This window comes from Myotis daubentonii, chromosome 5 (genome assembly GCF_963259705.1).
Source record: "Myotis daubentonii chromosome 5, mMyoDau2.1, whole genome shotgun sequence".
NCBI lineage: Eukaryota > Metazoa > Chordata > Mammalia > Chiroptera > Vespertilionidae > Myotis > Myotis daubentonii.
In genome coordinates, this window is record NC_081844.1 from 36,786,039 (window position 1) to 36,812,488 (window position 26,450).

The window sequence follows — 26,450 nt, forward strand, 5'->3', positions numbered from 1 at the left end:
ATGCTTCCTCTTGCTCTTTCTATTAAACAAACAAACAAACAGGAATGGGACTCATAGGAAAACATTTAGATTTTTACAAGATGAAAATATACCTGTTAGGATCTAGATTTCTTCTTTTTAAAGTTTGCTTTGTAATTTTTTTTTTCTTTTTATAGTTGACTGGTTATCAACGAAATATTTGCTTTAAAATTTGGAAGTACATGAAAGTGTAAAGAAGGAAGAGTAATCACCTATCATTTAGCATATATAGGTAGCTATTATTACATTTTGACCCTCTTTCCTTCTAGTCATTTTTCTGTGCCTCTGTTCTTAATTGGGTAGGATACTCTTTTTTTTTTTTTTTTTTTTTTGCTTTTCCTCACTCAGCTCTGTATTATTACTATTTCCCAATGCATGGAAAAACCTTTTTATGACATACTTTTAAAATTACAATACCAAAAAATTACCATGTAATACTCCACCTTAGGACTGTGTCACAATTCCTTCGTTATCTCCCTTTTGTTGGGTCATTTAGGTGGTTTACAGTTTTTCACAGTTGTAAACAATTCTGCTGTAAACATTTTCGGATAGCTCTGCCTTAATCCTGATTATTCCCTAAGGTACATACCTGTACTTGGATTACTAGGTCAAGGACTTAAATGCTCTTGACTTTCCTGATGCATATTTGCAGGTTGCTTTCCAACTGGATTGCAGCTGTTCCCACATCCATGGGTAGTGCTTGAGGAAGCCCAGCTCCCTACTCCTTCATCCATATTCAGCATTGGTTTTGTAAGTTTTGCCATTTTCATGAATTAAAAATAGTATCTCATTGTGTGGTTGAGTATCTATTCACGTGGTTATTTGTTATTTATATATTTAAATTTTTTATGAGTAATGTGTGTTCCTGTCGTTCTCCACTTTCTCTATGGCAGTGGAATCGCTGTCTTTTACAGAGTCGTGGAAGCCTGCCTGGGGAGCATGCAGAACTAAATCCAATGCTGTTTTTTAGGGCCACTGGCTTACCTCCTGCACTCTAATTGTAGGCACCCTGTGGTCACTCCTTCCCTATCCAGGGCAATCTTGTGGCCTCATGGAACTCAGCGACACAGCAGGATCATGCTCTACCAGTTTCTCTTAGGAGCAGGAAAGGGCTTGTGTATGAGAGTGTGTGCATTTGGCATTGATGTTACAAGTTCATAGTCATGCTTGTGGTCTGTGCACTGAGCAGACCTCTGAAAAGACAGCAGGTGCATCATGAAAAATAAAAAGGCCCTATGCTTACTTAATGCTTTATTCTTTTTTTTTTAAATCCTCACCCAAGGCTATGCTTTTATTGTTTTCGAGTGAGAGAAAGGAAGGAGGAGAGAGAGAGAGAAAAGCAATGGATGTCAGAGAGAAACATCCATCAGTTGCCTCCCATAAGTGCTCTGACCAGGGATCGAACCCCTGGAACCTAGGTAAGTGCCCTGACTGGGATTCAAACCTGTGACCTTTTGGTGTATGGGACAACATTCCAACCACCTGAGCCACCTGGCAAGGGCAGTGCTTTATTATTTTAAAATACATTCTCATCTTCATTGCCTCACTCTTTTAGCTGGAAATCTTCCCTTAGTGTTCTCTAACAAGTTTGTTGATTAAATGGATCTCCTTATGTGTAGGGCCTATAAAATTTATCTTTGCTCCCACAACTCAAAATGTAATTGCCAGTGGATATGAGCCAAAGACCCTACCCATCAGTATGAGCTTATGCCTCTCCAAACTCCAGCTTAGGCTGGGGTTTACATATGGCCTTGTTCTGCCCATCCTGCTATGACTTCATACTGTGAACTTCGCATTGTGAAGTTGCAGTTCTTCTGCAGAGGGCTGCTGGGAGGTGCAGGGGCTGCCTGCAGGGCTGTCGGCTTCTTTACTGGCCAGGAGATGCATCTTAGTTTTGCTGCACCTGGAGCAAAGGGAACAGGGAGAATGGTGGTGGCGGATGGAATTCACTGAAGGAAGGACAGTGGTCAGAGCATAAGGATGTAATCCTGAATGATATATGACTTCTTTTTTTTGAGCTGCAACTTGAACTCTAGCCATCTAATTTTTACGTTTTGTCCATAGCATATCTTTTGTTTTTAGGGTAGCCCCCACTTACATACAGTGAGGGCTGACCTTCTCTTTCTCCTTGAGCTTTGAGAGCAATGCTTGCCTCTGGGTGCCCACAGCAGTTGGGGACTACTTGTCTCACTCTCCCTATAGCCTTACTGGGGACTCTGTTAAGCCTCTGCCAGCCACAAATTCCATCTGCCTCTAGTTGTGCACCTCATCCTTCAGTAAGAAGGACTCAGGCTTCCTCGGACACAGGGTGGTTGGAGCGCAGATTCAGTTGGCCCTCACTGAGTAACGTCCTCCCAGTAACTGGACCACCACCATGTAACTTCCCCATCTTTCCCTCCTCACATACAGAGCACACACCACTGGGGGCAAAACCCACTCTGGGTTGAATTTCACCTTAAAACACCATGGCCCCCATAATAGGAACTTTAAAGACAAAAACAATATAGAACCAAGGTCCCTCAGGGCAGAGGTGACTAGAAGCATCATTACATATTCTTTCCCAGTGCACCTGTCCCATATTTGAGTGACTGGCGTGACAGGTGCATCCTCAGGACTCCAGCTCTCACAGTCATCATATCATCCTCACAATAGGGTGGAGGGCACTTTGGCCAGCCAGGGCCCAGAATGCTCCATGAGCGTGACCGAGGCACCTCTGCTGGAGACAGGAGAGGCAGCTCAAAAGCTAGGGCCGTGGGCCAAATATGAACCCCACTTAGTTCCAGTCTAATTTGTACCTTGAGACACCAGGAGCAAGTGACCGGGAGAAAGAGCCACTAAGGAACAGACAGTGGTGGGAACTGTGACACCATATTTTTTGAGGTTTTAATTGCCATTTTAGTGAAATAAACACACTTTTACATCAGTCTCAAACTGAACCTAATCCCTGATAAGCCTCATAGCAGCATGAATGACTGATAGTAACAATGATAAGCATGGATTGGGCTTTTAAGGGGTTAATAACATGACTGGGAGGGGCTTGCACTGCTAGCTGACCTGCAGCTGTGAGGCTTTATTAGTCTGATAAGAGGCTATACCAGTACAGGGATGATTCTGGTCCAGCAGCTGACCAGGACTCCCAGGACAACAGTAGCTGTTCCTAGAATCTCCAATTAGGTGGTGTTGCTATGGTCACCCAATCTGGAGGAGATTGGACCTGCAGGAGAATACTGAGGGCCTGAGAGCCCACTCTCCAGCCCCCACCTCCCTGCCTTTTACCTGTCCGATCCCCCCTCACCTAGAAGATAGGAATTTTAGCTAACTTGGTTTGCGTTCTTAATATAGCTAATCACTGGTTGGTTTGTGTCAGAATTTGCATTATTAAGGGTTTATTATCAAACAGTTTTATTGTATTTTTCAAGCAAGAAAACAGTCATAAAGTTTGAAGTACATTAATTATACACAAATAAAGCAAAAAACAGTGTCAGTATTATCTTCTAAAGCTTTTGAACATGCCCCCCAAATCCCCTTCAAAATCTCTCCAATAGTTGACTTTGGCCCAATCTTGCTCTAATTAACCTTGCTGCTCCTCAAGCACTGGGCTTTCAAGATTAATGGAAATCTATTCCTTGTCCTCATATACCCTTGACTGAGGACACGTCTGGCCATCATCAGAGGTTGTCCTCCTGGAGCATGTGGCCTTGGCCATGTCCCCACGGAGCAGGGGTAGGGACATCTGCCCGACCAGCCAGATTGGAGGCATCCACCCTGCTGTGGCCAGGCAGCAGATGTAGCTGTCAGAAAGCCCCTCCTGTCTCCATTTCATGGTCTGCTGGTAATCAATAGTTAGTACCCAATCAATGAGTGACTTTTCTATTTAGTCAGTGTGATTGTTTCTCTGGTGAAATGTCCAACTAATTATGAAAAAAAAATTTATAAATGCTCATTGGGTTCCCAGGTTAGTCCTCCCCACCTCCAAATCTTACTTGACCTAAATAATGTGTTTAAAGGATCTCTGGTTCTTTGGCTCCCAGTTACTAGCCTCAGCACAGTTTCAATGGGAAAGTGCCCTTAGAAGTTCAGCCTTGGTTTCCAGGAATAGAACTGCAACTGTTCAGTTTTTAAGGACTCACCATTCCCTCATCATAGAATAGAAAGGAGCACTCAGATTTCTTCCCATTCTTTTGTCCCTAAAGCTATCTATAGTTTTCGGTCTGTCTTCTTATTGAAATTTATCAAGCAGAAATGAGAAGGAAAATGGCTTCTTTCTTTGTGCCATCTTTCTGTTTTATTCACTTAGGCCAGGAATAACAAAATGATTTAAGCAAACATGAGAGATTCTTTGGGGTGCTAAGAGGAGAAAGGATTTTGTGGTCACATTTGGGGTTAGAGAAAGCATGCTGTGGTTGCTTAGGGATGTCTGTCATGTGCATGGAAGTGGAGGAGAGGTAACTAAGTGCCATGTATTTGTTATCCCTGATTCAGATCTTATAAAATATCAAGTTCACACAAAGATGATAATACTAGTCTAACAGTTAAGTCGGGCTTACCATGTGCCAAACACTGTTCTAAGTGCATTATGTATGTTAATTCATTTAATTCTCAGAGCAACCCACAAGGTTGTTACCAATGAGGAAACTTACAGATGAGGAAACTGAGGCACAAAGAGGCTAAGTGACTGAGCTAGGAAGTGGGAGAGCTGAGATTCCAAGCCAGCCTCGTTTCAGAGCCCATGTCCTTAGCCACTGACACTGTACTGTCTTTTGTTGGTGAAGGCTGTCTTTGCCCCCCTAGGGCTGCAGTTCAGAAGGAAATGTGAAATCCAGTTTACAGACACTGTTATTTTTGGGCCTCAGGCTCTAGAATAAAGGATAAAACAAGGTCTGGGTAACTTAGCAGTAAGGAGAGAGTGGCATTTGAACTTTCACCTTCCTCTCCAGTTAGCATTTCTAGTCTTTTTACCTCCACCAGTACTCTGCCTTCTCAGCTGAGAACAGGTGAATGGGGAGGGAAGTGGACATTTAAGGAGCAGAACAAAGGAGTCTCTTTGTCCAGGCCACATGGCTGGGGACACTTCTGAGTGTCCATTTTTAATGATCATTTTTGTATGAGGGCCACATCTATATATATAAAAGCCTAAGCAACTGAACGACCAGTCGACTAGTAGTTATGATATGCACTGACCACCAAGGGGCAGATGCTCAATGCAGGAGGTGCCCCCTGGTGGTCAGTGGGCTCCCACAGTGGGAGCGCCGCTCAGCCAGAAGCCGGGCTCACGGCTGGTGAGCGCAGCTGCGGCAGTGTGAGCCTCTCCTGCCTCCAAGGCAGGACAGCTGAGTGGCAGTGGCAGTTGCAGCGGGGCCAGGATGAGCGGGATCAGTGCCCATCCTGGCTCGGGCTCCTCCCCAGCCACCTGCTGCTTTGTGCACTGCTACAGCCCTGTGGCGATCTGGCCTAAACTGGCAGTCCGACATCCCTCGAGGGGTCCTGGATTGTGAGAGGGCCCAAGCCAGGCTGAGGGACCTCACCAGTGCACTAATCTATGCACCGGCCTCTAGGGTACATATAAAGAGAGAGATGTTTTTAGTGAATGAAATGATATATCTTTCATAATGGCTAAAGAGAGTCCTTTTAGAACTGTTTATGTCTTACACTGTTGGTTAACAACAGTGTATTGAATACTATGCTATATCCCATATTGTGCTAGTATTGTGGATGTGGTGAGCCAAAAGAGACTCAGGCCCTGCCCTCCATGAGCTTACAGTCTACTCATCCAAATAGCGACAAGTATAAGGTGCAGCTCTGGTGAGTGTTGCAGACAAAGGTCGTTGGTTCCAAGAGAGCAGTGTGGCTGAGGTGAGCAGAGCACGTGGGGCCTGTGTCGGAATTTTGACGTAGCCTCAATGCAGTGGAAAGCCACAGTGGGAGGAGGTTGGGGAGTTTGTGTCATATAACCAGAGTTATACTTTCTTTTCAGAGGCAATGAGACTACACTGGGAAGAACAAGTCAGAGAGGGTGTGTAGGGACACTTGGAGGAGTCCAGGCCAAGAGGCCACAATAATTGGGGCTGGAGTGGTTTTGGTGCTGTAGCAAAGCAGTAGAAGTTATTCTAAAGATGTTTGGAAGGCAGAATTAGCCAGATTTGGTGATAGATTAGACGCGGGTGGTAAGGGAGAGAGAACGGGTAGGAGGATAGCCGTCCTATGCCCAGAGGTTGGGATGCTGGAAGAAGGTCAAGTTTGGAGTGGATGGTCAGCTTGTGTTGGAGGTGCTTTTGAGCTGTCCCAGAGGAGATGTCAAACAGGCTACACTTTCTATTGTAAATGTGTACTGGTTTGTACATGAGGTCTGATGGACTATCCTGGGAAACCAAGTATTGGGGAAAATTTTTTTAAATCTTTAATTTGTTGATTTCATAAAAAAATCCAAGCAATTATATTTTCATTTAGAAAATAAGAATCTAACAATGATAAAGGAAATTAATAAAGGTAAACATCTTGCATAATTTCCCTAGTTATTTTCAGTTTTGCATGTTTCTCTGGCAGTTTTTCCCATAAGCATTCACATTTTAATTAGTTGTCATTATAATGTACATCCAGTGTGTAATAGGGTTGTTTTCACTTACCATTATCCCAAATATTTTTCCTTATTCCTATACATCTCTCAGATGCTGTATTTAAAATATGTAGCATAATATTTCATGCTTTTGAGAAATCATGGATTATAAATTTCTAAGCAATTTCTTTATTTTGGATATTTAGTTGATTTTAAGATTTCATTATTAAAAGTAGTAATACTTCAATAAATATTGTTATGCATATCATTTTTTTTTCTAGGTGGCATTTTTCTTAGGTTGAATTCTTTTGAGTGGGAGTAGTGGGTCAGTGCACTTGAATAGGTGTACAACTCTTGATGTGTATAAAGGAAGATGTTTAGAACCACGAGCAAGGCTGTGGAGTGCTCACCATAGAACAGAGTTGTGACCTCCACATGGGGTGTCATCACATTCCTTTGTATTCAGTAACCAGTGGTCCTAACCATATGAGTGAGTGTGTGATAAAGTCCCATGCCACCTGACCTTTCACCTTGCATTTACTAAATTATGCCAATTAGTGCCTAGCGATTACTGTAGGGCTTGCTCTCTTGTTCACCTAGCCTGGCTCCGACTCCCCGCTCAGGTTTTCTCTTAGGATAGTGCCACAAATACTTAGGAACCAGTGGGAGCCCCTGAACTAGTAGTATCCCAAAGGGATCATCTAAACTGGACTGAACTTCAGAAGCCTTCAGGTTCTAAAAGGCTACAGTGGTGGTGCAGAGGGTGCTTAGGGCTCCCATGGGTTTGGATGGAGTTCCATGACCCTGTCTGTGCCTGTCAATCTGTCTTTCATTGCCATAGCTTCTCAGCATATCACCTCTAATATGCCCTAGACCAGTGGTTGGCAAACTCATTAGTCAACAGAGCCAAATATCAACAGTACAACGAGTGAAATTTCTTTTGAGAGCCAAATTTTTTAAACTTAAACTATATAGGTAGGTACATTGTTATTAACTTAATTAGGGTACTCCTAAGCTGGCCTTTGCTAAAAACATCCTCAATCTGATTGAGGTACATTTGCTGGGTCGACCCCTTCCAACTTTCCATCCACACTCGTCTTGTGTACTTGTTTCATCTATCTCCTTTCCAAAAACCGACTTCTGCGCATGGGCCACGGAGTTTCAGTCGCACTGTAAGTGAGCTCCCGCACGTGGTATTTTGTGGAAGAGCCACACTCAAGGGGCCAAAGAGGCGCATGTGGCTTGCGAGCCGCGGTTTGCCGACCACTGCCCTAGACTCTTGGTTGCATCTACTCCTGGTTCTCACTCTCTGCCTTTCCAAGTCCTGCCTCTCCTTTAAGACTCTACACAACTTGTGATTCCTCCAGGTCATTGGCTCTGATTTTCCAACTGACTGTCCCTGTGCTGTGAACTCTTTGCCTTTAGTCCTCATTCCAGGACTTAGCACATAATTGTAAGCTTTCTGGTAAAATTTGCTTTTGAATTGTTTACCCTCCTGAAGGGCAGGAAAAAATGTCATACTCTCCCCCCAGACCCCTCAGAGCCTAGCTTTAGTGCTGAGTCCTTTGCCAGAGTTCAATAAATCTAATGTGACCCATTACATCAAAATATATGCGCTACGTGAGGCAACGTGAAAGCGTTCTAGCCATTCTTCTCTTATGCATTTTTAATATAAATGCTCATATTCAAAAGTTGCTAATGCTATTAAAATACTCATAGATGGACCATATTCAGATATTCCTGATCTGGTTGCTGTTTGGTGTAATGGGAACAAATTAATGCTGGAAAACAATCACATGGTCACTTTTCATTCCTAAGTCCTTGATCTGCACTGGGATGGGGAGGATGATTGGTGGAGGAGACCAGGGTGCATGAAGAGTAGTAGCAAGCACTAGAGTATCTGTCTGGGCTCCAAGAAGGTGAGTATCTTTGGCTCCTGAGAACAGTGCTTGAACTGTAGTGAAATGATATGTTCTTGAAAAGTTGGTCTCAATGTGACCCTGCTGTCGTTATGACTCACTTTATTGATTGGGTCTTTAGTGGAAGCCTCCCAACCCCCCGGAAGCTGGAGCTTCCCTTGTTCTCCAGGGGATGGCCTGACACAGTGGGGACCCCCTGGCTAGGAGGCAGGAGCTCTCAGGCTGGGTTGGCATTGCCTCCACCTACTGCACAGTCCTGCCTAAGGCCAGGCCTCAGCACACTCATTTGCAAAGTGACATGTTTGCACAGCCTGTCTCTAGGCTCTTCTATAAAAGATCAAACCCACAATACTTGAAACTGTCATAAGAGGGTAAGCTTTGGTGTCATTTCTAAATAAAAATGAGAAGCAGGCTCTTTGACACATTTAATGACATGTGTTAGCATGTGTGTAGAACTTTACACTTAACTTGCATTTCTTTCTTTCTCCCTTTCTTTTTTTTTATAGCCAAACATCATGTCAATGGCAACAGAACAGTTGAACCTTTCCCAGAGGGAACACAGATGGCTGTATTTGGTAAGATATCAACTCTGAAAGAAAACCCAAATCGTGTGCAAAGACTAGTGCCAAATTTCTGAGTTTTAGCAAGTGTCCTCAGGGCTTCAAAATCTGGGCTCTTCTAGATATTTACAAATCATCGGAGCCAACCCCCCCCCCCCCCAACTACTGAGTTTTTAGTATTTCTTGGATCAGAAAAGCTTATTCTATATATTTTAATATGCTTTCCCCCCTTCTCTTTGCAGACCAAATATCAAACTGTGTATTTGCTACTTATTATGTCCACACTGTGAATTAACCTGATCATTTAGGGCTTGTGTTTTTCTTCCAGGGAGGGATTTTTTTCTTCCACATTGATACGTAATTTTGTTAAAGGCTGGATGGAATTCAAGTAGTTTTGAGTTATTTCACAAAACTCGATCTAGTTGAATGACCTCTGTCTCCTCCATTATGAATTGAGCATATTCTTTAGGAGAAAACATCAATTAAAATGTTTTAAGCAGAGTAAAATGTGATCTCTGAGTGTATACAGGGGTGGGCAAAGGTAGATTTGCAGTTGTAAGTACCCAACAGGTGGACAGGTGGATGAGGGCCAGTGGCATGGCCACCACAGTCCCCAGACCTCTCACCCCAGTGGACGTCTTTTGGGTGCTGTCAAAGATAAAGTCTTTTCACAGAAACTGCATACTGTAGGTGATGTGATTCACTGCATAAGAGAAGCATGTTAAGAAACCAGTGACAATAAAGAACTCCATGCCAAAGTGCTTGAGTGCAGCAAGTAGACTGCGAGGATGTGACACAATGAAGGCCGGCAATTTGAGCAATTACGAGATTGTGCCTAAGTGCACTGTGCATTGCAACATTCTTCTGAGTTACTAAAGCTATTGTAATAATCATAACCTGCATGTCTTTTTTCATATGAACAACTGTAAACCTACTTTTGTCCACCCTTCTGCAAAAGACTGCAATTATATGGTGGAGCAGCACTTCTCTGTTAGATTCCAAACCTTTTAGTGGGGAAGTCCTTTTTAAAAATTTTATTTACTTTTAAAAAATATATTTTTATTGATTTCAGAGAGGAAGGGAAGGGAGAGAGAGAGAGAGAAACATCAATGATGAGAGAGAATCATTGATCGGCTACCACCTGCATGCCTCACACCGGGGACTGAGCCCACAACCCAGGCATGTGCCCTGACTGGGAATTGAACTGTGACCTCCTGGTTCATAGGTCAACACTCAACCACTGAGCTATGCTGGCTGGACGGGAGGTCCTTTTTAATTCATGGTTTCTCACCTCCTATCTGATGTCACCTAAACTTCCTTCAAAATGTCTCTACATCTGGCACTTCCTCCCTTCCTCTCCTCCTTCACTGTTCTTCCTTGTATCTACTTCCTGTCTGCCCTCTCCTTCTCCTCCTCCTGTCTTCTCTCCAACAGTGTCCTGGGACCCTCTCAGGGATCTCCATCTCTGTTCTCTGGACTTTCAGCTTTTTGTTCTGGTTCCTTCCTCTGAGCCTTCAGACAGGTTCTGTGATCTCTCCCATCCTAAGACCTGCAGCCCCCAACTTCACTGCCTTCTCTAGCATTCCCCTGCCCTGCTCTTGATGGCAGTTTCTTGCAAGGGCTTTTGTTGTATCACTGCTTTTAGCACTGAAGTTTCTTTGAGCTGGAAATTAGCCTTAGACAACCCATATCTATATTAGCCTACTCAGGATAAAATGTTTCCTTAATCCCGGAGCTGGAACAGAGTTAGCAATCGGTGATGATTTACCATTGAAGAGTTATGAGACAGAGAGCTCATCCTGGCTAGGCGTTTGTACATCTTGCTCCGTATGAGCTGTCACCTTTTAAAATATCAGTGTTTAGGGATTATTATACTCAGACATTTAAATGAAGGATTTGATTTTTTAAGAACTACGCATAATGACACTCTAAAAATGTGTGCCAGATATTTGACTCATAACTCCCTCTGAGGAATGATGTGCAGGTGAGGCCATTTTACCTAAGTTGTTGGCCCAGCACAGTGTCTGTTACCAGGGTCACAAATGTCACATCAATGTTCAAAGGGTTCTTTTGAAGATTGTTTTTGTCTTTTAGATTTTTCAACCCTGAGACATGTTAGAAACTAGGTTTCGTGTCTTATTGGGAAGTGTAAAATAATACCTGTCTTAGCAGATTTCCCTCTGTTGTGATATGGGGAAACTTCGTTTCTGAAGGACAGTCCTAGTACCAGGCAGGCCAGTGGTACTGTTTGACCACAGAATTGGAAAGATCTGTGAATAAGTCTCTATGATGAGATGATTATTACCATCATCATTGTCGTCGTCATCATCATCATCATCATCATCATCATCATCATCATCATCATCACCATCATCACAGGTTTGGTTTATAATAGCTTCCCCCCAAATCCCAAACCAAGGCCTTTATTGTTCAACTTTGGGCAAGCAATTCCTCCTCTACAGGCCTCAATGCTTTTACCTGTAGGATGGGAAGGTTGATGGGGGGCTTTGAGACCCTTTGCTTCTGCGTTTTACATGTTCAGGACCAAAGGCTCATCCTGTAGCAGGCAGTCCCACTGTGATGGGACAAGGGGTGTGGTGTTAAAAGAGATGAATCATGTGCATAATTTATACAAGTACAGAATGTAAAATAGAATATTTTTTGACATCTAAGAATTTTTACATTATTAAAACTGCGGTTTGGCTCTTCCAGATGCTTAAATTAAGGTCCCTATTTTGGTCAAGTATACGATTGCATTTTATGTTAATGTTTTTAAAATTGTTCTCACGTTCATTACTCATCCACCTGGCCCGAAGTGGAGTGAGGAAGCGGTTTGTTTTGGGGGTGGCTTCTCTCACTCTGGGTTGTTTATAGTTATACTCAATTGGTTAAACTAAGTATAGCACTTAGCTCTTTGACATATGTTGGGTATTTAATCCTTCCAGCACCTTGCAAGGCTGGTAGGATTATGTAATCCCCTTCCCAGAAAGGTCAAATGACTTATGCCAGATCACTCAGCCAGTGAGACAGTGGAGCTAGAATTGTAGCCCAAGTCTGACTGACCCTGAAGTCCACACTCTTTTGACCATGTCCCTAGATTCTTGGCACAGGTTGAAGAAGCCGTGGGAGAGTCTGGTAGATTCACAAGTGCCTTTCAGCTGGATCCATGCACAAAAGTGTGATTTCCAGCTAAACCAATTTGGCAAATTGATTTGTGAATTTCTATGCATTCCCAGGGTGCTCTGAAGGGCTCTCGAGACAGCTTTTGCTTGTAGTGACATCTCCTACTATTTATCTTTCCCGTTGATTTTAGTTGCATGTATTATAGAGGAGAGTGTCTTACATATACGAGTACTTGACTGTGAGTTCACCAAAGCAACAATAGCACTTTCAAAGATATGGGTTGTCTGAGGCTAATTTCCAGCTCAAAGAAACTTCAGTGCTTCTTTCTTGGAGGCTTTAATATTTTATGCCAAAATTGCATCATTAGTTTCAATTTCATTATCTATTGGTTAATCATTTGAATGTACCATGCTGTTGAAATAGGAGCTTTTAAATTTAATCCACTCTGAAAGTGGCCATTGAACTGCTAGTAGGCATTTATATTGGAGTGGCTACTGTAAGGAAGGGTAGAGTGAGGGACAGGGCATGCTCCATTGTGAAAAATACATGAATATGTTATTGTATCAAGTGACCAGAGATTATATACAGGGTGTCCCGAAAAACTGCATACACACTTTGAGTGATTATAAAGTCAGTGTTTATTAACATACAGTTCATTTTCAAAATTTAAAAGAATCTACAAAATGAATAATTTTTTGTCCATGCCTGTTTTCAAACTGATGACCATTCTGGTCCAGGCACTGCTAATAACACAAAGCAATGGAATCACAAACATCAAGAATCATTTAGTTTGGTATTTGTACACCTTCAATTAATCAACTGTTGCTGGTTTTGTACCGTCAACTTTACCCTTTATGTACTCCCATAAAAAAAGTCTAGTGGCACTTTAGGATAAAATGTATTTGTTCAAAGCAGGGGTCCTCAAGCTTTTTAAACAGGGGGCTAGTTCACTGTCCCTCAGACCGTTGGAGGGCCGGACTATAGTTTAAAAAAACTATGAACAAATTCCTATGCACACTGCACATATCTTATTTTGAAGTAAAAAAAAAAACGGGAACAAATACAATATTTATATTTGCATGTGGCCCGTGGGCCATAGTTTGAGGACCCCTAGTTCAAAGCTTAGTCTGGCTTCACCCATTATTTCAAATTAGTTAAACCTGAAAAGGAGTGAAAATTAAGAGAGTCATCAGGTGTTAAAGTGTGTATATATTTTTTGGGGAACCCCTATAGGTTATTTCCTAGTTTCTGACCTGTAATCTTCACAGATTAATTTTTTATTATTATTAGGGCAGAAGTTGTGGGATTTTTTGTTTGTTTTGTTTTTTAAAAATATATTTTTATTGATTTCAGAGAGGAAGGAAGAGGGAGAGAGAGATAGAAATATCAATGATGAGAGAGAATCATTGATCGGCTGCCTCCTGCATGCCCCCCACTGTGGATCAAGCCCGCAACCCAGGCACGTGCCCCCAGCCGGAATTGAACCTGGGACCCTTCAGTCTGCAGGCCCATGCCTTATCCACTGAGCCAAACCGGCCAGGGCCTTCACAGATTAATTTTAGAGTAAGATGTTCATCTTTTCAGATTTTCTTTGTGGCCCATTGGTGAGTCCTTGTCTTGTTTTCTGTGACCACAGTTCTTTAGCTTCCGTGTTGCGCTCTCTCCTCTGCGCTTCGGGACAATGATAATGGAGGTAATAAGCTCTGCTCTCCTGTGGGTTTCTCCCTGTCTGTGTATGATGCTCTCTTTCAAGTCAGTGGGATACCTTTTTTCACAAGCTGGAGAAGCAGAACCGAACATTTTGCAATTACTTAATGCCTTTGTTCCTGGTAGCTGAGAGGGCCCCATGGCTAACATCCCTTTAATCCTACACTGGTCCTGTGAAGTGGGCTTTATTGTGCTCCTTTAGAGACAGAGAAACTGAGTCACCCAAAGATGAAAGAAATCTGGTCAAGTAGAGGGAATGCTTTCTCAGGCACGGGGACATCCACATTACATTTGTCAGCAGGCTCTACCTGACTCAGAAAGGTCTCTCGGCTCTCAATAACTTATTGAAAGTGACATCCCGTTGGCAAAGGGCCACTCCGTCCACGCTGAGAGCACCCGCTACAGCCTCTCTGTGGTGGTGGTTCTTAAGCACGGAGCAGCTTTGCATTTTATTAAAAATATTCCATGGTCAAGAAGATTTATCTTTTCAAAATAAAATAAGAGCTTATTGAGAAGAGAGCAGAAAAGTTGTGTTGGGATTCCTGTCTTAATTTTTAGTACAATTTAAAAAACTGAAATTACAATTTTTTAAAACTTTAAAGTATGGTACTTGACCATAAAATGTATCATCCAAAAGGATACTTTTGAGAATGAAAAGGGTGCTGTTAAAAATTATCCTATATAATAAAAAACTAATATGCTAATTAGACCAGATGGCAGAACAACCTTCCGGAATGACCTTCTGGAATGACCAGTGGGAAGGGCCGCGGGGCCTCGAGACAGCCGGGGCTGCGAGGGCCGAGCCCCTTGTACGAATTTCCCTATAATGAGAATGTACATTATAAAATATTGTGCTGAGTAATAAATACACATTGATTAAAGTTGAAATTGAAAAGCAATGAAATAAAATAAATAAATTGAGGTAAACAAGTGGAAAATTAAAATGCAGTAGACTTACATTATATATAGTATATATTATAGTATAACACCAGTAGTTATATTAGCTTCCAAGATTGTACTCAATATATACTGTTATATTCTTTCTGAATGCCTTGAAGTTAAAAGTGAAGTTATATTTATGAAACCATAGCAATTAAATAAGAGATGGAGAATTGATCTGATCATACTCTTGCAATTGTCCTAATACTGTACTGTCCAGTGATGTAAGTTAATGAGCTCTCCATCATTAGAGGTATTCAATGAGAGAGGTCATTTCTAACCAATTGAGAAGTGGGGCTAAATAGCCTTAAAGATCCTTTCTTCTCAATAAATGAGAACTTACTTTGTTTCAGAATGTTAAACCTTTTTGAAAAACAATTACTTCTAACTCTAAATTCTTTGATCCTACCATTTAGAAACCCACATCTAGGCTGTTTGGTGAGAGGTAAGATTCTGCCATGAGAGATCATCATGTTCAGGAATTGATACAAGGGACAACAGCAGAAGTGCCTCAGTGTTGTCATGGGCTTTTTGGCTTCCAGGAGTCTGAGAGCAATAGCTCTGTGAACTCAAATCCCTGCAAAACCCATTTTCTCTCTCAGGTTCTCTTAGGGCTCTCCAAATAAGAGGGAGCCAAAGACAGCCATGAAAATGTGCTGATGATCTCGTTGCACACGTCTGTTTATAGCCAAGCTGCCAAGAATTTGCTAGCCTCTTTCTTGAATAGCTTTGTCAAGGACTGATCCCAGGGCAGGGGCCTTGGCTGTCAGAGGCCCATGCATGCAGCTCACTCTGGGACTCACCTTCCACCCCAAGGGAGAATGAGCTCAGTGACTGTAAGATGAACCAATCAAGACACCTCCCCTCCCTACTTGAATTGGAGGTGATTTTTGAAACAGCCACAGTTATTTTGTCTGCCAGCCAAGAAAACAGCATTGAAAGCAGCAGGCAATATGTCAGACTTCAAAGGAAAATATATTGGTGTCTCATTGGCTTGAATCCAACATTATGTTGGTAAATAATCAAATCCCGGTGTGGCATATTTCTTCCTGAACCTTGACTGAAAACTACTGAAGACCATTCTGTGGGCTGTGGAGTGGCAGTCACTCATTCTAGGGAAAAGCCAGAAAGAATGACTTTGAAATGTGTTTATAATTAACCAAACAATCTAAATTCACAAGGCTGTTAGAACAGCAGGCTGCTAACTGGTGCAAAGTTCTTAAGTGATGAGGTACTTGGGGAAACAAAAATAGGCCTTCTTCCCATGGTAAACTGAAGCACCTTTAAGGAACAATAATTGGTCATTTGGAGCCATGTTTTAAGATGCACTTTATCTTATATATCTTTTTCATGTGTGTGGTGATCTCAATTTTTATTTTCTTTTTGAGTGCGGAGAGGTCAGGTAATATGGGGAAGGAAAGAGGAAGAGACCTTTCCAAGCCTGTATTGAAAATCCCTTTTGATTTGTATGGCAGCCCACCTGATCCAAGAGAACACAGCTGGAGTCAGAGAGGGTGTCCTGGTGTGGGGAAGGGTGGGAATGTATTTAGAGAATGGAAGCTGGAATCTGGGTGGGGATTTCTGTACTTAGACAATGGAGCTAAATCCATTGTAGAAAGGAATAAATCAAATGTTTGGTAAAGTAATACTTCACTTGTTTAGAGACCACGTATCCATCAGCCTTAGCATTGTGGAATGCGTGTAAGACCCAGAAAATAATTCCCCTCCCCAAGAAAAAAAAGTGTGGAGAAGTTCTAAAGAATTCAGAATTCACGGAGGTCTTGTAGTCAGATAAATCTTGCTGGGTGACTTCAGACAAGTTTGTGACTTCCTCTAAGCCCCATTCCTCATCTATAAAGCGAGGGGAAGAATAGTTACCTCCTAGGGTTGTTGTCAGAATGGCATGAGTCATCAAGGGTGACAGCATGCTGTTAGATCTCAGACTCTTCTGCTCATAGGGCCAGCTGGGGAGGTACTCCTTGCAGGGGCCACCTGCTCACCCCAGTTAGAGCTAACTGTGATCAAGGCCCCAAGCAGGTGACCCCAACATTAGTCTGTTCCATTTGATCCATAATCTCTCTGAAATAGACCTGATGATTCCTTTAACTCAGGGATTTTGAAGGATAGCACACAGCATTAGTTGAGAACTGATCTAATACTGGCTGGGTACGGGCCAGCCCTTGTTAAACTTTCTTTTAGGTCCACTCTGATCACTGGCCTAAGTTAAATTAGACTGATGCTTTCCTTCTGAGTCAGTACAGAGCTCTCAGAAATACCAATATTTCTCATTTGGCCTCAACTATAGAGCTGGTCAGTTTTAGCTATTTTTTTTCACTATTATCACTAGTATACAGTGTCTATCCATTTGACCAACTTTTAAAACAGTTTTGAAAATGAGAAAGATTTATTTAATTTATCTTACAAGTACAGCAGAAATTTCTATAGAGAAAATATGCTCAAAAGGATGTGCAGGAGAAACAGCCATGTTTCTACTGCTTCTCTGGTAATTAACATTTTTAGAAGAGAAACATAGATATGGAAAACAACAAAAACTAAAAAAGTTAATTGTTATTCAATTTAACTCAATCAGCATGTTTAAGAAAAATACTGAGCCTGTGTTGCAGGTAACATAAAAAAGAATATTCTCTCTCTTCCTTTCATTCTTCCCAACCACTTATTTTGGGCCTTATTATAAAATGAAATAAAGGAAAATTAAAGTATATACAAGAGATGGCAAAATAACACTTATTAGATTTAAGTAAATGTTAGACCTGAGAAAAATATGAGAAATGAAATATACAAAGAGCGCAGCCACAATTCAGTTTAACTGATAGAAGTTGGCCACAAATTTTCTTCTATATTTTCTGACAGATATGTAAAGATCAGTTAGTTGTATAATTGGTTTCAGGTTTTAAAAATTGTGGTAAAATATAAACACTATAAAATTTACTATCTAACCTTTTTTAAATGTACTATAGAATTAAGTACATTCACATAGTTGTGCAACCATCGCCACCACCCCCATCCTGAACTTTTTTATCTTTCCCAACTGAAATTCTTTATCTATTAAATAATAATTTTCATTTCCCTTCCCCCCAGCCCTAAGCCACCACCATTCTCCTTTCATTCCTGTTTTAAGGCTAATATTTCACTGAATGTACATACCACATTTTGTTTATCCATTCATCTGTCAATGGACACTCTGTTGCTTCCACCTTTTGGCTATTGTGAACAATATTTCTATAAACATGTGTGTACAGATATCTCTCCAAGACCCTTCTTCTTCTTTTTTTAATGTTTCTATTGATTTTAGAGAGAGAGGAAGGGAGATGGAGAGAGAAACATCTGTTGGCTACCTCCTAAAAACCTCCTATCGAGCCCACAACCTGGGCATATGCCCTCATCAGGAATGGAACCGGAGACCTTTTGGTATATAAGATGACACTCAACCAACTGAGCCTCACTGGCCAGGGCCAAGACCCTGCTTTTAATTCTTTTGGCAATATACTTACAAGTGGAATCACTGGATCATATAGTAATTCTGTGTTTCATTTTTTTAGGAACTACCATACCATTTTCCATAATGGCTGAACCTTTTTACATTCCTATCAACAAAGCACAAGGGTTTCAATTTCTCTACATTCTTGACATTTGTTATTTTGTTTGTTAATTACCATTCTGATGGTGTGAAGTGATGATTGGTTTCAGTTTTTATTTTAATTTATTTATTTATTTTTAATTGCTTAAAGTATTACAAAGGGTATTACATATGTGTCCTTCCCCCCCCCTTGACAGTCCCCTAGCCTCCCCTACCCCCCAGTTTCAGTTTTAATGATACTGAAAATCTACATGCTTGGGGGAATCATAAGATTTCCTGATTCTAGAACCAGAAAGAAATTTCTTTTCAAGGATATTAATAAAGAAGACATGTAATGTAAGAGAGTCAATGGTACAGCTATAATAACCTTGGAGTGAGCAGCATGAGGAGATTTGTGAGCTGTTGGTCACACTGCCCCTCTCTTTGGGTTCCTGATGTCCACCAGGGGCAGTTTGGTTCACATGCGCTTATGGGTACCACAGTGTGCTTCTCTGGCAGGTAGGCTCTGGCTTAACCTAGAAGTTACTTGTCTTGTATCAAAAAGAGTCAGTGGACTAGTTATCTTTTAGGTAATGTTCTATCATTGTTATTTTTCTCACTAGATTTTAAAATATATTTATTTTTTAGTTCCTTATTGTGAAAACTTTCAAGCATATAAAAACAGAGAGACTACTATAATGAAGCCTCACTCACTCAGCTTCAACAATTATTAGTTAGGGCTGAATATGTTTCATCTGTATTTCCACTCACTCTCCTTCACCCCAGGTTATTTGAAAGCAAATCTGAAATGTAATATAATTTCAACCATGAACATTTTTGTATATATCTCCAAAAGAGCAATTTTTAAGAAAACACACCACAATGCCATCATTGTACCTAAAAATAGTTCCTTGTTATCATTGAATATCCCATGAGTCCATATTTCCACTGTTGTCTCATAAATGTTTTTTTCAAACTATTTGCTTGAATCAGGATCTAAATAGAGTCCATACATTTCAACTGGTTGATATAAATATTCAGTCTCTTTTAATCTATAAGTTCATCTCTCTTTTCCCTTGCAATTTATTTGTTTGAAAAATTAGATGATTTATTCTGCACTGTTTTCTTCAGTCAGGGATTGAATGGTCATGTTTTTCAGGCCCCTGTATTTTCTGCAAACTGGGAGTTGGAAGCCTGATCAGAATCCATAGGTATAAACCATTTAGGAGACATTTAATAATCAGTTGCCTCTCTTTTGGTGAAGCCATTAATGATTATTGCTTAGATCTATTACTTTATTAGAGGCTGCAAGATGGTAACATTTTAATTCTAGCATGTCCCTGTATTTATGAACTGGAATATTTCTATAAAAAGAAATTTCCATTTTATCAACTATTTAGTACCTTGACATCTAGTTTGATTAGGAAAGCAGCTTCATTTCTCCAGATATTTACCATTTTGCTCCATGTGTCTGTGCATGGATTAAATGTATATTCATGACTCAGAAGCATACATAAGTATAGTTGCTGAAGTCAAAAGTGATTTAACAAGTGATGGAAACCTCTTTAATTGGACTGAATGACCATTTTTGCTTGTGCATTTAATGAAATTATTGATATATGTAACCACTTGCTCAAATGCTTGAAAATATAATCACAGTAGACAGATTTCCTCAACAGATTTGGGTAAAACAAAGAAGTGGCACATAGTCGGGTGGCAGAAGGTCATGTCTCCGGCAAAGTTGGATCTAAGGGACTGCTTTATTCTCTCCTGTTCTCGCCCCCGGTCTTGTGACCAGGGGACATGCTGCCATGTGGGTCTGGTCCTGAACCTCAGTGGCCCAGGATCAAAAAGCCAAATCCAGGTGGACCTGAGGGCTGGAGACCATCTTGCTTCTAGACATGGAATGCTTTCAAAATATTGAAATGATGGAAATGGATAAGCAGCCAAGAAATGACAAATCCTCCCCAGGAATGTTGCTTACCATGAAGACGAATAACTGGGCTGTTTCACCTGGGGTGCTTTTTCATGCTTTGGCTTCATATTGTGAACGAGTTAGAGGGTAGATATAGACATATTTATTAGAGTGCATTGTCCATACTTTCTGCCCTCCAATTTTCACAGACTGAGTAGGTAAAAACTATGTGCAGTTCTCACTGCCAAACATTTTGGGATTCAAGAAGGAGAGCTCTTTATTGACCCACTTATTTTTTTTAAATCTCATTTTATTTTTATTATTATCATGTATATTTTTGTTATGTTTGGAATGATGCTATGTATAAAAAACAAAATTAAAATAATTTTTTAAAATGAAATTTTTAAGTCCAATACAATGTACAGTTATTTTTTAGGGCAATCAAAATCCAGCAGTGCCAGTTCTGTTTTTTCTAGGGATAACTGGAGATGTTATCACTGAAAACCTAGGAAAGTGGTATCCAACTGAAGCAACATATTTGATCCACACTGAGAAACAGTTGTTTAGCCCAGCATACCTTTAGCCAAAGTAGTGTGAACAACGATGAAAGACTCTGAACTTTTCCTGCATTCTATAGAAGATAGTGTCTGCAGTATACCAGGGGCTATTGCACAACACACATTTTGTCTTCCTCTTGTGTCAACAATGCCCCAGGACTTAGAGGATTATCATGGACCAAGACCAAGTATCTTCATTGAGCCCAAAGACATTGGGATCAACAATGGTGCTTGCCAAATGGATGTCTTCCTGCTGTAGGCTTCACCATATATCCTTCCAAGTCCCAGCTGCAATTCCAAGACTCATGATAAAATAGAAAGAACTCATGATAGTTCATGGTAGACCTTATCATGAACAAACTCAAAAAGATATTTAAAAAAATATGCTTGCCCTAACCGGTTTGGCTCAGTGGATAGAGCGTTGGCCTGCGGACTTAAGTGTCCCAGGTTTGATTCCGGTCAAGGGCATGTACCTTGGTTGCGGGCACATGCCCTGTCGGGGGTGTACAGGAGGCAGCTGATTGATGTTTCTCTCTCATCGATGTTTCTAACTCTCTATCCTTCTCCCTTCCTCTCTGTAAAAAATCAATAAAACCTATTTTAAAAATTAAAAAAATATGCTTACCATAAGACGAGTGAAAATATTCTCACGTGACATTCCAGAATGAAGCTTTCTCAGGAATCAATGCTGTTTCTTTTGTGGGAAAAGGAAAGATCACATTTCTGATCTCTCTTAAACACCCCTATGCAATCCTTTGAATCTCAAATGTCTTTCTATGTGATGACCCTTTCTGGTTTCTTAATTTTCATAATACTGTCACTTGTCAGGTCAAGAGAAAATACCTCCAGTGGCAGCCTGCATCCATCTTGCTTAATACACCCATGTATTCATTTAGTACTTGGAAGAACTTATTGTCACCCTCTGTCCATCAGGCTTTTTCTTCCTTGGTGTATGACCTTGGCCCAGATGGTACTGACATTTGCATTGGGACGAGTTTGTATTCAACTCATAGGGAACATTAATGGGAGAGAGTTTGGGAAGGTCATCTGGGAAAGTTTTAGGAGTATGATAACACTAGGAGCTTAGAGAAAGACCTACCTGAGGAACCAGTGAACTGCCATGAAGGCATGGGAACTGCTTACGAACATTCCTTTGTTTAGGCTGAAAATTTGCGATTGGTCAGTATGTTCTTTGGCCAGGTCTTACCCAAACAGCTTTGTAGTAGAAATGTGCAAAAGGGTGACCAGAAGATGGAAAAGGCCTCATTGGCATGGATTCAGCATCTGCCCTTGCTTTCCCATCTGTAAAAAAAATTAGAGATGGATTCTCAAGCAGATAGCCTGGGTTTTAATCCTGATACCAGTACGTAGGTCTTCAGTGACACATAAACAGCTGGGCAGGTGCACCAGCTGAATGACAAAGAGCTTTTCAATTGCTGTTAATGCATTGGTAACAGGACTAAAAATTTTGTCTCTGTTTTTTCTTTTTCATGTAGGACTTTTTAAATCTACCTAGCAATGAAATGTTGGTAAAAATACCAGCAACAACCTTTATATTTGTGAAGTAATTTTCACATTATAAAGTATTTTCATATATATAATTTTATTTGATTAAATGACTCTAGGGTCAGGCTACTAATTAATGGTAGAACTGGGTCTAGCATTCAGATAATGTATTCAAGTATTAATCAAATTGTTCACTCATTGCAGCAGGAGACAAACAGAAACCCCCTACCCCTCAAAGAATTTACACTCTATTCAGGTAGGACAGTAAATAAGATAACTATCTGAAGTATGTAATACAGGATTTCACAGTGTGATAAGTGCTGTCGATTAAAATAAAATGGGGCGGAGAATAGGAAATGCTAGGTTGAGGTTGGGGGTTACAATTTAAAACAAGGTAGTCAGGGAAGGTGTCAATGAAATGGTAATATTTAATCTAAGACCTAAGGGAGGTTGTCATGCAGAGATCTGTAAATTAAGCTTTCTAGGCAGAAGGAATATTTAAGTGCAAAGGCCCTGAGGTAGGAATGGGCCTGGCATGAGTCCTGTGTGCTGGGGTGTAATAAGCAAAGGAGTGTGTGTGTGTGTGGGCGGGGGGGGGGGGGGTGGCGGGGGGAGTAGTAACAGAGGTCAGACATTAAGAGGGAGTTAAATTATAAAGTAATTGTGTTAACTGTGGTTTGTACACTATGGGAAGCTTTTAGAGGATTTTGGGCAGAGGAGTGACATGATATGACATTTTTTTTTGAAAGAACCACTGTGGCTGCTATATTGAAGATAATTTGTTTAGGATGGTAAGTGACGTAACAGGGGTACCCTTTAGGAGGCTATTGCTTCCTAGTCCAGTACTTTTGACTTGAATACACTGCCTTTAATTAGTAATAATAATAATAATAATAATAATAATAAATCTTCATACCTTTTTGTGTATTTCTCAAATGCGAAGTCTTCATAGTTTGAACAATTTAGGGATTAGGGGTGCTGGCACCCTGTGCAATAAAAAATCTGTGTATAAATTTTGACCCCAAAACTTAACCCCTAATAGCCTACTGTTAATCAGGAGCCTTACGGATACCATAAATCGTTGATTAGTATGTATTTTCTATGTTGTATGATTATATACTGCATTCTTACTTAAATTAAGCTAGAGAAAATAAAATGTTATTAAGAAAATCATAAGTAAGATAAAATATATTTCCAGTACTATACATTTGTTAGTTTGTTTATTACTCCTCACCTGAGGATATTTTCCCATTGATTTTTAGGGAAAGTGGAAGAAAGAGGGAAAGACAGAGAGAAACATCGATGTGAGAGAAACACATCGATTGGTTGCCTCTTGCAGGAGCTGCAGCCAGGCCTGGGCCTGGGAGGAGCCTGCAGCCAGGCCTGGGCCCTTGACTGGAATCAAACCTGGGACCCTTAGGTCTGCAGGCAGACGCTATATCCACTGAACCAAACCGGCTAGGGCAGTACTGTACATATTTATTGAAAAAATCTGCATATAAATGGACCCATGCAGTTCAAACCTGTGCTGTTCAAGGGTCAGCTGTATTTTTTATCCCTGCATATTAAGAATTTAAATGGTCCTTTTAAATAACACATTAGCTAAAACAGATACAAATACTTTGTGGAGAGTATTTAGGTATTATTATTGCTGTACTTATAGATCAATATTGCTTCCATTTTTAGATGGAATTAAATTACTCAGAATCATGTTGAATGTGTGCATTGATTCCATTCAAAGTGAGTTCCACAATGCATTGAACAGTTTAGAAGCACTTCAGATTGTATTTCTGGTGCACACAAAATGTGGAATGGAGCACAGGTCAAAGAAATGTAGTGAATGTAGTGATGTGATTTAAAACATGAAATCAATGCTTAAAATAAGACTAAAACTTGTCAGTGAAGTAAATCAACGTTTGCATTAATCTCTTAACTCTCCTCTAGCTCCAAAAACTGTTGGGATGGAATGTCTGATATTTGTTACCAGCCAAATTTGTGTTTAAATCCTAACTCAGTTGATTTATATTTTTTAAAAAAAGTTTTTAGAGAGAGAGAGGGAGGGAGATAGAGAAACATTGATGTGAGAGAAATATCAATCAGTTGCCTCCCGTACACTCCCCAACCGGAGATCAAACCCAACAACCTTGGTTAGTGCCCTGATGGGGAACCAAACCCACAACCTTTTGGTGTATGGGACAAAGCTCCAATTAATTGAGCTGCCCGGCCAGGGCTCAGCTGATTTCTGAACTTGCACAAATTTCTGAACCATTAGCTGAGGATAATTTTATCTTTGGACAAAATATGTGTAAAAAATTCAGTTGTCTGCAAGGACTGGAGAACAACCAAATGTTGGTCTTTGGACAGAACCTAGAAAAAACATAGTTCTTGAAATAAGGAAAACAAACTTGGTAAGCACCACATTTGACCAGCTTTTTCTTTGAGGTCAGTTCCCAGTTCCTAGTTGCTTATAAAAAAAAGAGAAAACAAGTAGAAAATGGCTATCATATTAGGCTGAAGAGACAGAGGTGGAAACTAGGAGCTGCTAGAGTAGCTAGAATCCAGTGGGAAACATTCTGGAAGGAAGGAGCAATAGAGGGGGAATCCCAACATCTTTGCACAAATTTCCCTCAAATCTGTGGTTTACTTTGTCTGTGCATGTACAGTGTGAGACTCCAAGGAAACCAGGAGAAAGCAATTGATAAAAAGCTGCGATTTCAGTACCTGCTTAGTTCTTGCAAAGAGCTGGAGTTCAAGTCCTGCTAAGTTAGACATAAAATGTTATGTTTTTCTTTGAAACTCTAATTATAAAACCAGGTTAAAGGGTTATATCATAGGTCTAAGGGGAAAAGCAAAATAAGCTCATTCTTGTAAAATCTAAAACTAAGCTTCCATAGGATCAAGACAACCCACCAGTAATTTAATTGCTTGACAGAACAAAATTCAACATTCTCTGGAAGGAAGATCACAAAATCTAATATGTATCATCCACAGTGTTTAGTATGCAATAGAAATGATTGGACATGTGAAGAAACAAGAAAAGGTAAAAGAGAAAAGTTAATAGAAGCAGGACCAGAGATGAGTCATATGTTGAAATTAGCAGATAAGGACTTAAAACAGATACATTAAAGAATTTACAGGACAAGGTAGACAGAATGGGTTGATAGGAAAATATTAACAAAAAAAGGTAAACTATAAAAATGAATGAAATAGATTTCTAGGACTAAAAACTATAGCACCTAAAATAAAACAATTATTTTTGGATAGACTTAACAGGACATTGGATATTGCATAAGAAGGGATTGGCGAACTTGGATACAGGTCAGTAGAAATTATTCAAACTGAGGGTGGGAGCAAAAAAATATTTATTAGAAAAATGAACCAAGCCTTGGTGATTATGAGATAATGTCAGTTGGTTTAATGTATTTATAATTGGAGTGTCAGAAGGAGCCTAGAGATAGAGATACTGGGGGATATATATATATATTTGATGAAATATTATTGGAGGTAGTCAAGATGAATGCCACATCTGGAGGGTCAAAGGCAAGCATCAATTCAGGAGCAAAGAGTTTCTTTCTAGTGAGGATAGAGATGAAATAAAAATAGATGACTCTAAAACAGAAAAGGTCTATCTCACTCAGTGGCCACCCCTGTTCTCACTTCCATACTTCAACTCCTTTTCGAACATGTTGTTCCTCCTCCTCTGGTTCCATAGTGACATTGTGTTGAGATGAACTCAGATTTGGGTTCAAACCTTAGCTCTGCCTCCAACTAGCAAATCATTGCAGTCTGGATCATCATTTGTTAAATGGAAATAATGCTAACTTTCTTATAAGGCAGATCTCTAAGGGATAGACTGTAGGGTGGTGCTGGCTACATCATAGCTAGACCTTCAACAGATGGTAGTTTCCTTCTTCTGCTGAGCCTATCCCTGTGGTGGTCATCTGACATCACTACACACACAGTTTATCAGGTTAAGGAAATTATACTTTCTTTTAAGAAAGCAAGAACCAAATAAATGATAGGATCATGGTTGAATTTCAGAAAAGGTCACTCAAGCTTCAGTGTGAAGAATGAAT

The 26,450-nt window shown here is 40.4% G+C and overlaps 1 protein-coding gene across 3 annotated transcripts in view; it reads left to right on the forward strand.

Annotated features, from left to right (window-relative positions):
* The window catches only part of MSRA (methionine sulfoxide reductase A), a 397,828-nt gene that overhangs the window by 148,170 nt on the left and 223,208 nt on the right, over positions 1-26,450 (forward strand). For all 3 annotated transcript variants that reach the window (XM_059697595.1, XM_059697594.1, XM_059697596.1), the window contains exon 2: positions 8,997-9,065. In XM_059697595.1, the coding sequence (XP_059553578.1) occupies positions 8,997-9,065 (69 nt within the window). The remainder of the gene's footprint in view (positions 1-8,996; positions 9,066-26,450) is intronic.